This window comes from Drosophila persimilis, unplaced genomic scaffold (genome assembly GCF_003286085.1).
Source record: "Drosophila persimilis strain 14011-0111.01,24,50 unplaced genomic scaffold, DperRS2 tig00000572-arrow-pilon, whole genome shotgun sequence".
Lineage (NCBI taxonomy): Eukaryota > Metazoa > Arthropoda > Insecta > Diptera > Drosophilidae > Drosophila > Drosophila persimilis.
The window spans coordinates 3045209-3061116 of record NW_020825321.1 but is presented as its reverse complement, the minus strand read 5'-3'; the positions used below and the strand labels follow the sequence as shown (position 1 = coordinate 3061116).

At 41.8% G+C, this 15908-nt stretch overlaps 2 protein-coding genes across 10 annotated transcripts in view; one reads left to right on the top strand and one right to left on the bottom strand.

Annotated features, from left to right (window-relative positions):
* LOC6602744 (zinc metalloproteinase-disintegrin-like batroxstatin-3) overlaps positions 1–15908 on the bottom strand; it is a 513201-nt gene that overhangs the window by 159840 nt on the left and 337453 nt on the right. The window lies entirely within an intron of this gene.
* LOC6602735 (40S ribosomal protein S7) lies at positions 9868–10540 on the top strand. The gene has a single exon (XM_002027726.2). It carries the CDS (start codon positions 9868–9870, stop codon positions 10450–10452), a length of 585 nt encoding a protein of 194 aa, XP_002027762.1. The 3' UTR covers positions 10453–10540.

The following is a 15908-nucleotide window of genomic DNA, read 5'->3' as shown; positions in this document are numbered from 1 at the left end:
CACCAAAGACTATACAATACCAAGATGTTACATGAGCGACCAAAAAGCTGTTCTATGACGGGTCCTAACATTAGAACCCAAAAGGCACGAGGGAGCTCGCGGGGTTTCAATTCCCTTTTCGCCTGTACTTCGTCTCTACCGCGACCCCGCTGCCCATCGGTTTCGTCTGTTCGGCAATTCTGGACTCTCGAGCCTCAGCACCGTCGAAGCGGTGGTCGCGGATCGCCGATGTCTTTGGAGCGGCACAGTGGGACCTTTGGCCGTCTCAGCTTGCTAAATTAGTTAGTGAATATGAGTTCAATAATTATTTGCACACCTAAAAAATGTTAAACTTTGAGTGCTTATATCTCCTAAACTAAAACTATCTTGAAAATTCGATTGAAAAATTCCCTATTAGATGCGTACATTAAATTTATCTAAAGCACTCATACAAAGACGCTCCAAAGACATCAGCGACCACGCTGCCCTACGGTTTCGGCACGCAGACGATTCATATTTTGTTTTTGTATTCTTTCTCTCGAGACACACCGACTCGACGTTGACCGAGGCATTGACGAAGCCGAGTAGCATTTCGGAGGCGAAGGTAGCGTAAAAGAGAATTGAAGTAATAGCCCCGCGCGCCCGTACCATGAAGCGTCAAACGAAAATTGAAAAAGAATTTGTTCCTCATGCAACATCTTGGTATTGTATAGTCTTTGCTCACACACTCCGCGTCAACAATATATAGCCAAAACCATGGGCAAAAGGAAAAATAATAGAAGGAGTGTATCGTTGGCTATGGGCAATGACAGTGATACAGTGACAGTTGGCGATGCTCCATCTAGTGAAAGGGATAGTGCGAACGCAGCCACCACCCAATTCCCTGCATCGCGGATTTCCATTATGAGGCGGAAGGCAAGAGCCCTTTTCGACAGGCTAGAGTCAATACGCACAGAGATGGATCGTGAAAAGCTGCGCCAAAGGGATGAATATAATCTGCGAGCGTTCTTGGAATCATTGACGGAGCTGAAATCCAATTTTATTGTGGCACACACCAGTTTGAAATGAATTTTGAATCTATGTCCAGTGAAATACCAGGAAAATTTGACTCGTCCATCCTATCATTGAGGACCATTCTACAGCGTGAGTTGGGCAAGTGTTCCCAGCCCATTATTTCACGTTTCAAATGAACCCAAGTGAATCCCAATCCATAATGTACATGGCCAATGGATCGCGCTTGCCACAGCTGCAGCTGCCCAAGTTTAGCGCAGCCTATACAGAGTGGACAAGCTTCTATTCCATGTTCACAGCTGTGATTGATAGTGAAGCTGAGCTGACTTTTATCGATAAGTTACAGCATTTGCGGTCTTGTTTAAGCGAAGCGGCGTTGGACACCAATAGTTCGTTGAAGATGAGCGAGGCTAATTACAATACCGCATTAGATATTCTCAAAAATCGATTTGCTAATAAACGTCTCATTCTACAGGCACACATTAGAGAAATATTTGGGCTGGCACGTGGAGACTTCTCTATTGTTTCGCTGCGGGCGTTTACGGAGGCCGCCACCTCACATCTTCGCGCGTTGGAAGCGCTTGCAACTAAGGAGGAAATAGCTGATTGCATCATCGTCCACGCACTCTGGAAGAATTTGGACAGGCAGACTCAAGTTAAATGGGAAGCAGCGTCGTCGAATCACGATATTCTATCCTGGAGTAATTATCTGCATTTCTGGAACAAAGATGTCGAACAAAGACCCTTGAAGGCATTCACCACTCCATGCAAGGGCAAGATGGTCAGGTTGGCAAGTCAGGGAAAACCGTGAGTACGCATCATCGAAAATCGTTTGTAGCATCTTGCGCTCCTGTTTCCTGTGTTTTTTGGGATGACACGAACCATATGATTGCCAATTGTCAACGGTTCAAAACTCTATCGCCAAATGATCGTCACAAGGAAGCAAAGAGGTTCTTGTTAAGCGTCAATTGCCTACGAAAGGGTCATCACTTGAAAGATTGTAAATGAGGTCCCTGCCGTACTTGCCAATCGAAGCACCACACTTCTGCATTTTCTTCGTCCAACAGAACCCTTCCATACTGTTTCTTCAATTGAGCCGCAACCAAATCATACCGCCATGGCAGCATTGTCGCCCTCCTTGACGCAAGCGCATATATCCCAGCGTCCGTCTGAGCCTGTTCTATTAGCCACCGTCGTCGTTCTCGTCAAAAACAGTGCTGGAACTTTCATGCCATGTCGCGCATTGTTGGACTCGGGCTCGCAATTGCATTTCGTAACTACTCGTCAGCTTCAAGTGCGAAAAACCAAGCTGCTTACTGCAGTCTCTGGCATAGGAGATGCTAGCTTCTCAACTTAAGGTATCTGCCGTCGTTCCCCAGAAGATTACGGGCAGTCAACCTCGCGTCTCAATTAGCACTGCTAATTGGCCTATACCTTTGAATATCCAGCTTGCTGACCCTTCGTTCCATAAGCCGCATCGGATTGATCTGCTCATCGGAGCCGGACTGTCCTTCGAGACTCTCCGTTCTTTCCCCCCTGCGGTAAGAGCACGGAGTTAAACCAGCTCCTTTGAGACTGAACAAGTGTCTAGTTCACTGACAGCTAAAGGTAGCAAAATAAAAAATTCTGATTTCCCTCCTATGGAACAGAGTATAAAATAAATGAATGAAACGTAAGTTTCAATTGATAATTTGGGAAAATACGAGCTAAGCAGGCTGTATTTTTAATAGATAACTGGGAATATCTATTATGATCGGAGATAATAAAAAAAAATAAAAATTAATGAAACGGAAGTTTCAATTAATAATTTTGAAAAATACGAGCTGGACAGGCTGTATTTAATAGTTAACGAAATATGTATATCTATTGTAATTGAAAAATAAAAATTTTTCGCGACGGTGGCGTTTTCGAGGCCGGAACAGCGAAAGAGAAACAATAATAATCCGAAACATCGAAAGTGCTTAATGGCTAGAATTGGAAAAAAAAGTTGCAAATAACTGTGACTGTGAAAAATAAATATATAAATGGGTTTGTGTGTGCCCACTGTGCCAGCAACAATAACTGCAGCGACAGCGATATCAGCAGCAGCGACGTAAGCAGAGGAAACACCAGCAGCAGCGACAGCGATATCAGCAGCAGCGACGTAAGCAGAGGCAACACCAGCAGCAGCAACAGCGGTATCGGCAGCAGCGACGTAAGCAGAGGCAACACGAGCAGCAGCAACAGCGGTATCAGCAGCAGCGACTTCAGAGGCAGCAGTAACAACAACAGCAGAAGCAGAATTCATCAGCTAAGTCTCATATTTCAAATTGTTTTTAAGCCTAATTAAGTAAAAGTAAAAAAAAAATTAAACTAAGATGTTGTCGGAACAAATAATTAAGCTATTAGAGGCTCAAGCAGCGATAGCAAGGGAGATTAATGAGATTGAAGCTGGTCATTTGACCAGCGATGTAATCCAAAGTTTAGGAGACCTTAAGAACAAAGTTACAGGAAATAATTCTGCACTGTTAGCATATGGAGTAGTCGATCATGACTACTATAAGAGACAGTAGTACGAAAAAATTATGAAAAAATAAAAAAAGTATGTAGAGTCAAAAAATAATGAAACCCTAACGGAAGGAAAGGTAGAAATAACAAAGTTACAATCAGTGGCACCTGGAACTTTGAAGGAAGACTAAGAGCCCAATATTGACAATAGCATAGAAAAAGTATCTGAGGAAATCGACAGAATAGTGGAAAACCTGAAGACGTATTTAGAGCAAACCATGCAGAGGTTTGATCAGGATAAAATTGGAGAGTGTAGAATGAGAAAGGAAAACGAGGGGGAACGTTGTGAGTTGCTGCGGACACCGCGACTCTACAGTTATACCCGATACTAAGTCAGTATGGCTCTCCTCCGGCAGCGCCGCTAATATTAAACGACACGACAAAGAGTGCGTGCGAGAGAGACAGAAAATCAGTCTGTGCGTGACGTCGGGCGCTGCGTAGCCACTGCAAATTGATTTGTTCCTTTTGGCTATAAAAATGATCTGATCTGATCCAGATTCAGCAATCTGATAGATATGGTCATTATCTATGATTCTGCGTTTTTAGTTTTCTCAAATCTGCAATATTGTGGATGCAACAGATTTTCGTCCTTTGTGTGGGCGGAAGGGGGTGGGGCGAAATTCTGAGATATACGTTTTATAGTGACATCTTAAAGGAGTGTGTGTACCAAATTTGGTTACTCTAGCCTTAATAGTCTCTGAGATTTGTGGTTGCCTCAGATTTTCGTCCTTTGCGGGGGCGGAAGGGGGTGTGGCGAAATTTTGACACAAAACGGTCCAGGTCCGATATCACAGGAGTGTGGATACCAAATTTGGTTGCTCTAGCTCTTATGGGTTCTGAGATCCTTGAACTCATATTTTGCAATTGGCAAAACCGACCATGAAACCTGTGTGTTAGAGTGAGACAGAGCGAGAAAGAGTGAAATTGTTTTCGTGATTCTGGCTATAATAATTATACGATCTGGTTCAGATTTTGCACTCTAGAAGATATAGTCATCTTCTACGATTCTGCGTTTTTAGTTTTCTCGTATCGTCGAAATTGTGGATGCCACCGATTTTCGCCCTTTGTGGGGGCGGAAGTGGGCGGGGCAAAGTTTTGAAATATTTTTGGAGCAGTGACATATCACAGAAGTCTGGATCAAAAACATCGTTGCTCTAGCTCTTATAGTCTTTGAGCATTAGGCGCTGAAGGGGACGGACAGACGGACAGACGGACGGACGGACAGACAGACAGGGCTCAATCGACTCGGCTATTGATGCTGATCAAGAATATATATACTTTATAGGGTCGGAAACGATTCCTTCTGGACGTTACACACATCCACTTTTACCACAAATCTAATATACCCCAATACTCATTTTGAGTATCGGGTATAAAAAAAATAAGTTCCTCAGTAAAAAACTGAGCTCAAAAATTGAGAAATTTTATCATAGCTATGAAACAAACGACAGCTTCAACGAGCAGACCGGCGAGTTTGACTTTGATATTCCAAGCATGTTGAGCAACCTAGAAGTTAGGATGCTAACCGTATCCGAGGGAAACAGCATGGATACTAAAGGGGCAACAATAAAAAAAAGAAGATATCGATTTGCTTGATCTTCCACATTCTTGGGAAAAAAAAAGAGTGGGACGGCTTATCACAAATATTTTGTGAATAAATTCATAACAGAGATAGTCTAAGTACATCTCTAAAATTCACGCACGGAGTATGGTAGCTCACCTTTTAACTGTGCCGCTGGAGAATTAAAATGCCGCTTGGCAATTGCTGACCAAGCGATATGAAAACAAACGAAAAATACTTTCGGATCAGCTGAATTGTCTACTAGACTTACCAGTGCTAGATCACGATTCCGCGAAATATATTAAATGGTTTTCTGATTCTATAAATGAGTCAATACATTTAATCAAATTAAAGTCACAATTACAGTCACAGAATACACAGAAGAAGTTAATGTGATTTTCGCGTCAAAAAGTGTGAAAAAGTTCAACAACCTTACAATATGAAAGTCATATAAAAAGGACAAAACAGATCCAAGCATTTCCAGATGTAATGGAATTTTTAGAACAACGGTACACTTCTCTTTACACGTCGCAGGATAAAGAGTGGAAACCGTTGAAAAAAGTAGTGCAATATGGTAAAATAAAAGAAAATTGTCCGCTATGTAAAATGGCAGGACATACCATAAATCACTGCTATAAGTTTAAGGGAATGAGTCCGATAGATTAAAAAACAGCGCCTTTGCACAAAATGCTGTAGGCATGATACGTATAAGAAATGCTTATCTGAAATTTTATGTGAGATTTGTAAAAAACCTCATCATACGATGCTCCATATTTCCTACGAAAATAGGAAAAATGTTAACACTTGCCTGACAAAAGCCACAGCACTTATAAAGGTAAGGTCAAGGAATGGTGGCTATCAAAACCTTGGAGCTCTCATTGATTGTGGGTCGCAATGTACCATAATTCAGAAGCTGCGCAAATATTAAACTTAGTACGAAAAAGAGCGAACACCGAGGTAAGTGGAGTGTCATCTACAGACTCTTGCACTTCAAAGTAAAAATTTACTTTATCTGTAAAAACTCGTGATTGTAATAAAGATCCTCTAAATATTGAAGCAATTATTCTTCTGAAACTGATGAAAGATTACCATTAAAGTCTTTCAATATTGACAAAACTAAGTGGCAAGATTATGTGTTGGCAGACCCTCACTTTAACAAACCAAGTAGGGTATATGTAATAATTGTGATATTTAAAATAAAAGGAGTAGTAAAAATAGTCGGACTACTTGGTCAAAATACAGAATTCGGATGGATTATATCCGGTTGCATCAAATCAAAGGGTGATAAATTTATTGTGGCGACAACAATTGAAGTTGGGGACTTAGAGCGGTGCTGGGAATTGGAATGTGAAAAGAATGACGTAGAAGAAGATGTTTGCGAGAAGCATTTCTTGGAAACAACAAGAAGAGATGAGAATGGTAGGTATGTGGTTAAAATACCATTTGAAAAAGAAGAGGATCTAGGAGGTTCAAAACTACAAGCTATGGCGCGATTTTACAGGTTAGAAAGAAAGCTCAGCAATAATACAAAATTAAGAGAAAATTACATAAAGTTTATGCATGAATATACAAACTTAGGACATATGGTAGAGTCCAAAGAAGAAGAAATATTATTTGCCCCATCAAGGAGTCATAAGAGATTCCAGTCTAACCACAAAGGTGAGGGTGGTTTTCGATGCTTCAGAAAACACCACAAACAATAAAAGTTTAAATGATATCATGTGGGTTGGACCAAGAGTCTAAAAAGATATTTTCGATATTATGGTGAAATGGCGTAAATGGCCATTTGTAATATCTGCGGACATTGAAAAAATGTACTACCAAATTAATGTTGATAAAGACGATCAACAATATTTGCATATAGTTTGGAGGGATAATCCAAACTAAAAGTTAAAAGATTATAAACGTAAAACCGTTACGGATGGTACAGCTTCAGCACCCTACTTAGCAACCAGGATGCTTGTTGCAATAGTATAGAGAATTGCAAAAATCAAGCTATTAGGGAAATCATAAAGAATGATTTTTATATGGACGACCTGATGACAGGTGCCGACACGATACTGGATGCTAAAAAGCATGTAAAGGAAGTTACCCGGAAGTTTAATAAGGTTGGGTTTAACTTAAGAAAGTGGATAACAAATATCCCAGAAATTATAGAAGGCATTAGAGATGACCAAGAAAATAAAGTATTAACCATTGAGGAGCATGAATCCGTCAAAACCTTACGACTACAGTGGGAACCGGTTAAAGACGAGTTAAGGTTCAATTTCCACTATGAACCAATTAAGAAAAATAACAAGAGAATAGTATTATCTACCTTAGCCAAGATGTATGACCCCTTAGGCTGGTTGTCTCCAGTGACACTTGTCGGAAAATTATTTATTCAAAAACTTTGGCTTGCAGACAAAAATTGGGATGAAGAATTATCAGAACAGGATACTCGGGACTAAAATTCGTTTAAAAATAGTTTAAAAGAGTTAGAGAGCATTCGGATACCAAGATAGCGAAATTTTCAGCACAATAAGTCGATGCAAATTCATGGGTTTGCCGATGCATCCGAAAAGGCTTATGCTGCCGTAGTATATGCCAAGGTAGATAGTTCTACAATTATAATAGCCAGCAAAAGCAAAGTAAATCCAAAGAAGAATCGGAAAACTATTCCAAAATTAGAACTTTATGCAGCACATCTTCTGGCGAAATTAATTTAACGGGTGAAAATAGCGGTTGGAAGTAATGTAGAGTGTTATGCCTGGAGTGATTCTACTATTACTCTAGACTGGATAAAGAATGGAGACAATAAAGACAAGTTTATCTGGCGTCGAACTGACGAAGTAAGAAAAATTAAAGAAATTAAATGGGGACACGTTAGAACTGAAGACAATCCATCAGATGTAGGATCAAGGGGCATTAGTGCAGGTAAGCTACAAGATTTTAAGATTTGGTGGATAGGGCCTCAATGGTTGGCGAAATCTAAGGAACACTGGCCAAAAGAGGAAATTGAAGAAAAATTAGTTGTTGGCACAACAATTGTAATAGCAAAAAATAACATTTTTTATGAATTATTACAAAAATATTCGTGTATGCATAAACTAAAAAGAGTCATTGTATATGTATTGAAGTTTATTCAAATCAAAACCAAAAAGAAAGAATTTCCTCCATTTTTGACAGTGAAGGAGATTAAGAGTGCCAAAGTATTAAAAGTAAAACAACAACAAGCTATCCAATTCAGTTCCGAAATAGCTAGCCTAATTAATAAAAAGGAAACAGAAACAATAAATAAACTTTTAAGCTTAAATCCGTTCTTAGATAAAGATGGATTCTTATGAGTTGGAGGTAGATTGCAAAACTCCAACGCGGAATTTGAGGTTAAACATCCTTTGATTTTAGATAAGTGTCACTTGACGTCTTTAATTATCAAGAATGCAAGAAAAGAAATCAAGAAATCAAGAATTACATAAAGAAACATTGCACGGTGGAATTAACCTGATGCGAAACTATATCCAGCGAAAATTTTGGTATTTGGGCTACGAAATTTCTTAAAGAAAAAACTTTAAGAGTGTGTCACCTGTGCTAGGTATAGACAAAATGTCGCACCCGTTTCCAAATACAGGAAACGCCGGGCCTTACTATATCCGATGCTCTAAAAACCGGGGCAGCAATCCTATAAGTGATATATTGCCGTATTCGTGAGCATGGCGACAAAAGCTATTCATTTGGAAGTAGTCAGCGAAGTTACTTCAGATGCATTTCTGGCTTCACCTAGAAGATTTTCTCAAGAAGAGGAAAATGTGCAAAAATCTTTTCATGTAATGAACCAACTTTGTGGGAGCTTCGCGCAAATTAAAAGTGGAATATCAAAGAGCCCTTAAGAAAAACATAAAAGTGGTGCCAATATTAGAAAGAGAACAGATCGAGTGGCACTTCATTTCCCCGGCAGGACCTCATTTCGGAAGTATTTCGGAAGCTGGGGTAAAATCAGTGAAATATCACTTGAAAAGAGTAATTGGGGACAATAATTTAACCTATGAGGAAATGTCCACTCCATTATGTCAAATGGAAGCGGTATTAAATTCACGCCCTTTGCAGCTACAAATGATATTGACGATCTGGATGTATTAACACCAGTTAATTTTATTATTGGAATGCCAATATTTGGCCCGATTAAGACAATTTATGGAGACTAATTCAGAAAATGAAAAGAGAATTTTGGATTAAACGGAAAGAAGATTATTTGCACACACTGCAACAAAGAAAAAAATGGAAAATAGGAACGCAGAATATTAAAAAGGGACAGATTGTATTAATAAAAAAAGAAAACTGTCACCCAGCTATATGGTCCTTTGGAAATAGAAGAAATACATAAAGGTAAGGACGATAGAGTCAGAGTAGTAACTATAAAACATCAAGACGGGTTGATAAAACGACCTATAACTAAAATTTTTCCATTAGCTGGAATTGAGTGAGAAGAGCGAAACGTTGAAAAAAGTAGTGAAATATGGTAAAATAAAAGAAAATTGTCCGCTATGTAAAATGGCAGGACATACCATAAATCACTGCTATAAGTTTAAGGGAACGAGTCCGATAGATTAAAAAACAGCGCCTTTGCACAAAATGCTGTAGGCATGATACGTATAAGAAATGCTTATCTGAAATTTTATGTGAGATTTGTAAAAAACCTCATCATACGATGTTCCATATTTCCTACGAAAATAGGAAAAATGTTAACACTTGCCTGACAAAATCCTTTGCTGTCAAAATAGTCGACAAAGATGGCTATCGGCTCCAAGATTATCAAGCCCGGCGGCGCGGACTCCGATGATTTCGAGAAGTCGATTGCCCAGGCACTGGTTGAGCTAGAAGCCAACAGCGACCTGAAGCCCTACCTGCGTGATCTGCACATCACCCGTGCGCGCGAGATTGAGTTTGGTAGCAAGAAGGCCGTCATCATCTACGTGCCCATTCCACAGCAGAAGGTGTTCCAGAAGATCCAGATCATCCTGGTTCGCGAGTTGGAGAAGAAGTTCTCCGGCAAGCACGTCGTGGTCATTGGAGAGCGCAAGATTCTGCCCAAGCCCACCCGCAAGGCGCGCAACCCCCTGAAACAGAAGCGTCCACGCTCCCGTACCCTGACCGCTGTGTACGATGCCATTCTGGAGGATCTGGTCTTCCCTGCCGAGATCGTTGGCAAGCGCATCCGCGTCAAGCTGGACGGCTCCCAGCTGGTTAAGGTGCACCTGGACAAGAACCAACAGACCACAATCGAACACAAAGTTGATACCTTCACATCGGTCTACAAGAAGCTGACTGGCCGCGATGTTACTTTTGAATTCCCCGACAACTACCTGAATGTCTAGAGTGTGTTCGTCGCCGTCGCGCTGGTTCGGTTCATCTAAAAGTCGCAGCAATGCAATTCTGTCGTACAGAATATGATTTTTTTACATGAGCTGGATAACGTAACGTGAAATAAATAAAACATTAAACAAAAGCCACAGCACTTATAAAGTCTACAATTATAATAGCCAGCAAAAGCAAAGTAAATCCAAAGAAGAATCGGAAAACTATTCCAAAATTAGAACTTTATGCAGCACATCTTCTGGCGAAATTAATTTAACGGGTGAAAATAGCGGTTGGAAGTAATGTAGAGTGTTATGCCTGGAGTGATTCTACTATTACTCTAGACTGGATAAAGAATGGAGACAATAAAGACAAGTTTATCAGGCGTCGAACTGACGAAGTAAGAAAAATTAAGGAAATTAAATGGGGACACGTTAGAACTGAAGACAATCCATCAGATGTAGGATCAAGGGGCATTAGTGCAGGTAAGCTACAAGATTTTAAGATTTGGTGGATAGGGCCTCAATGGTTGGCGAAATCTAAGGAACACTGGCCAAAAGAGGAAATTGAAGAAAAATTAGTTGTTGGCACAACAATTGTAATAGCAAAAAATAGCATTTTTTATGAATTATTACAAAAATATTCGTGTATACATAAACTAGAAAGAGTCATTGTATATGTATTGAAGTTTATTCAAATCAAAAAAAGAAAGAATTTCCTCCATTTTTGACAGTGAAGGAGATTAAGAGTGCCAAAGTATTAATAGTAAAACAACAACAAGCTATCCAATTCAGTTCCGAAATAGCTAGCCTAATTAATAAAAAGGAAATAGAAACAATAAATAAACTATTAAGCTTAAATCCGTTCTTAGATAAAGATGGATTCTTATGAGTTGGAGGTAGATTGCAAAACTCCAACGCGGAATTTGAGGTTAAACATCCTTTGATTTTAGATAAGTGTCACTTGACGTCTTTAATTATCAAGAATGCACAGAAAGAAACATTGCACGGTGGAATTAACCTGATGCGAAACTATATCCAGCGAAAATTTTGGTATTTGGGCTACGAAATTTCTTAAAGAAAAAATTTTAATAGTGTGTCACCTGTGCTAGGTATAGACAAAATGTCGCACCCGTTTCCAAATACAGGAAACGCCGGGCCTTACTATATCCGATGCTCTAAAAACCGGGGCAGCAATCCTATAAGTGATATATTGCCGTATTCGTGAGCATGGCGACAAAAGCTATTCATTTGGAAGTAGTCAGCGAAGTTACTTCAGATGCATTTCTGGCTTCACCTAGAAGATTTTCTCAAGAAGAGGAAAATGTGCAAAAATCTTTTCAGGTAATGAACCAACTTTGTGGGAGCTTCGCGCAAAAGTGGAATATCAAAGAGCCCTTAAGAAAAACATAAAAGTGGTGCCAATATTAGAAAGAGAACAGATCGAGTGGCACTTAATTTCCCCGGCAGGACCTCATTTCGGAAGTATTTCGGAAGCTGGGGTAAAATCAGTGAAATATCACTTGAAAAGAGTAATTGGGGACAATAATTTAACCTATGAGGAAATGTCCACTCCATTATGTCAAATGGAAGCGGTATTAAATTCACGCCCTTTGCAGCTACAAATGATATTGACGATCTGGATGTATTAACACCAGTTAATTTTATTATTGGAATGCCAATATTTGGCCCGATTAAGACAATTTATAGAGACTAATTCAGAAAATGAAAAGAGAATTTTGGATTAAACGGAAAGAAGATTATTTGCACACACTGCAACAAAGAAAAAAAGGGAAAATAGGAACGCAGAATATTAAAAAGGGACAGATTGTATTAATAAAAAAAGAAAACTGTCACCCAGCTATATGGTCCTTTGGAAAAATAGAAGAAATACATAAAGGTAAGGACGATAGAGTCAGAGTAGTAACTATAAAACATCAAGACGGGTTGATAAAACGACCTATAACTAAAATTTTTCCATTAGCTGGAATTGAGTGAGAAGAGCGAAACGTTGAAAAAAGTAGTGAAATATGGTAAAATAAAAGAAAATTGTCCGCTATGTAAAATGGCAGGACATACCATAAATCACTGCTATAAGTTTAAGGGAACGAGTCCGATAGATTAAAAAACAGCGCCTTTGCACAAAATGCTGTAGGCATGATACGTATAAGAAATGCTTATCTGAAATTTTATGTGAGATTTGTAAAAAACCTCATCATACGATGTTCCATATTTCCTACGAAAATAGGAAAAATGTTAACACTTGCCTGACAAAAGCCACAGCACTTATAAAGGTAAGGTCAAGGAATGGTGGCTATCAAAACCTTGGAGCTCTCATTGATTGTGGGTCGCAATGTACCATAATTCAGAAGCTGCGCAAATATTAAACTTAGTACGAAAAAGAGCGAACACCGAGGTAAGTGGAGTGTCATCTACAGACTCTTGCACTTTAAAGTACAAATTTACTTTATCTGTAAAAACTCGTGATTGTAATAAAGGTCCTCTAAATATTGAAGCAATTATTCTTCTGAAACTGATGAAAGATTACCATTAAAGTCTTTCAATATTGGCAAGATTATGTGTTGGCAGACCCTCACTTTAACAAACCAAGAAGGGTATATGTAATAATTGGGATATTTAAAAAAAAAGGAGTAGTAAAAATAGTCGGACTACTTGGTCAAAATACAGAATTCGGATGGATTATATCCGGTTGCATCAAATCAAAGGGTGATAAATTTATTGTGGCGACAACAATTGAAGTTGGGGACTTAGAGCGGTGCTGGGAATTGGAATGTGAAAAGAACGACGTAGAAGAAGATGTTTGCGAGAAGCATTTCTTGGAAACAACAAGAAGAGATGAGAATGGTAGGTATGTGGTTAAAATACCATTTGAAAAAGAAGAGGATCTAGGAGGTTCAAAACTACAAGCTATGGCCCGATTTTACAGGTTAGAAAGAAAGCTCAGCAATAATACAAAATTAAGAGAAAATTACATAAAGTTTATGCATGAATATACAAACTTAGGACATATGGTAGAGTCCAAAGAAGAAGAAATATTAAATGCCCCATCAAGGAGTCATAAGAGATTCCAGTCTAACCACAAAGCTGAGGGTGGTTTTCGATGCTTCAGCAAACACCACAAACAATAAAAGTTTAAATGATATCATGTGGGTTGGACCAAGAGTCTAAAAAGATATTTTCGATATTATGGTGAAATGGCGTAAATGGCCATTTGTAATATCTGCGGACATTGAAAAAATGTACTACCAAATTAATGTTGATAAAGACGATCAACAATATTTGCATATAGTTTGGAGGGATAACTTGACGGATTGGCCGTCAGCCATCGGGTGCTACAGGGGGACAAACGGATGACGGGTCGGCTCGCACAACTGTGAACTCGGAACTGAGGCGCAGCCGCTCCGTTTAGTAATACCCGGTGCGGCCTGCGTCTCACACCCCCCCTAGGACACAGAGGGTTGCGAGCGAACCGTCACCCGCCGTAACTGTGCACACCGGTGGAAGTGCGACTATACTCTCCCCGTGAGCGCGGCTGGAAACAGGTCCTAGCACGGTTATGTCTCTGCTAGGATGCTGGCGAATGGTAGTCGGGCGGAGAGAAGAAAACTCTCAGTGAAATTACCCCAATCCAAGGTGACACTGTTATATGCCGAGGGATGCATGGCCGGGGGGGTGCCCGGTCGCTAATATGCGGACTCTGGATACCTGCCGACCTCCAGTTTAAATCAGGCTTCCCGGGGCAAGCGGGCTATGCCTCGGGTGACCATCCCCTTCCCGCCTACTCGTGGGAACTACTATGACAAATAATAAATATATAAAAACAAACAAAGCCGCAAAGGAGCTCGGTACTCCTCTTAAAGTACCGGAGGGACAAGCCAATCCCTCTGCACCAGCGCCTGGGAAACCGGGTCCAAAGAAGACGGGGAAGGAGACTGAGTCGGTCCACCGTCTTCAGGCAGCAGCCGCAGCGAGGGGGGGCCCGAAAAGCCAATCGGGTCCTTCCAAGTCGGGTGGCTCCAAGGGCGAAGCGGATACCGGGGTGGCTGCCAAGCAGAGCGTAATCGCGGCTGGTAAGCGCACCGGGACCGAAGAACCCTTGGGAGCCCCGGCGGGCAGCGTCTCTGCACCACGGGAGGAAAGCCGTCGTACCAGGACAGGAGACGAGCGGCTTTCATCCTGTCCAACGAAGACCCGAATTTCAAGGCGTCAGCCGAAGGAAAGGAGCAGAGGCTGTGGGCCTGCTCAATCCTTCCTCTGTTCCAGCCAGCCAAAGCCGGAAAGGGCGCAGCCAAGGCCCCCAACAACCGGCAACGCTCAGCGGAGGACCCCGCAAATCAGCCAGGCCAAGCCCAGCAAGCCAAGCGGGTGAAGACCCACCTCACGAACCGGTCGTTCGCTGAGGTGGCGAGGGGAAAGACCCTGATCGGTGTCCTGGACAGGGGCGCCGAGGACGGCCATGTCCCTCGCGATAAGTGGCACCTGGTGGAGAACGAGCTCCAGGACCGGTTCCTACTGGAACTGGAGGAGAACGGCGGACCACCGCCAAAGTGTGAGGACGCAGGGTGGCATCAAGGCAAGGTGAAAGCCATCGCCTGCCAAGACGCTCGCTCTGCGGCCCTCTACATGAAGGCGGTGGCGGCCCTAAAAGAGGTCTATCCAGGGGCGAAACTGGAGGCCGTGAAGTGGGAAGATGTCCCTAGTCGCCCGAGAGCCAGAGCGTGGGTCTCGGCTAAGCATGCAGAGCCTGAGAAGATCCTCAGGTTACTGCAGGTCTGCAACCCCCACCTTCCTACAGCCGATTGGAAGGTGGCAAAGGTGGAGGATATCCAAGGGCAGAGGCGCCAGATTATCCTCGTCCTAAATGAGGAATCCATAGATCTCCTCGCAAAGTCGGACGGTGTAGTGGATTATGGCTACAAGAAGGTCACCATATCCACTTACAAGTCCGATCGCAAGGGCAGGCAAGCGGAGGTCGAGCCAGACCCGGAGCTGCCGGAGATCCCGAAAGAGAGGGCCTCGTGCGAGGAAGACAACCCGGCGTCGGATGCGGCGTCCATGATGTCGGACGACATCTTGGACGACTACGCGTTCGACGAGAGCGACCTAGCCAGAGGTCTCAGCCATATCGTTGTCGGGGAGGAGCCGGAGTCCCCTGACAGCGATCTAGAAGTAACAATGGTGGAGGCGAGCCTCAGGAATGTCGTTGACGCTCCTGCAGATAAACCTCCACCATTGTAAGGCAGCATGCGCTGCTCTACTGCTCCACCTGGCCAAGGGTGGAGCCGACATAGTCCTCATTCAGGAGCCCTGGATCCTCGGAAACAGGGTCTCTGGTCTGAGGACTTCTGACTACAAGCTATATGTAGCTGAAACCGCAGGTAAAATTCGTACCTGCATTCTTGCAAAAAGAGAGTTGCACTTATTTTTGCTCCCAAATTTCAGCAATGAAGACCACA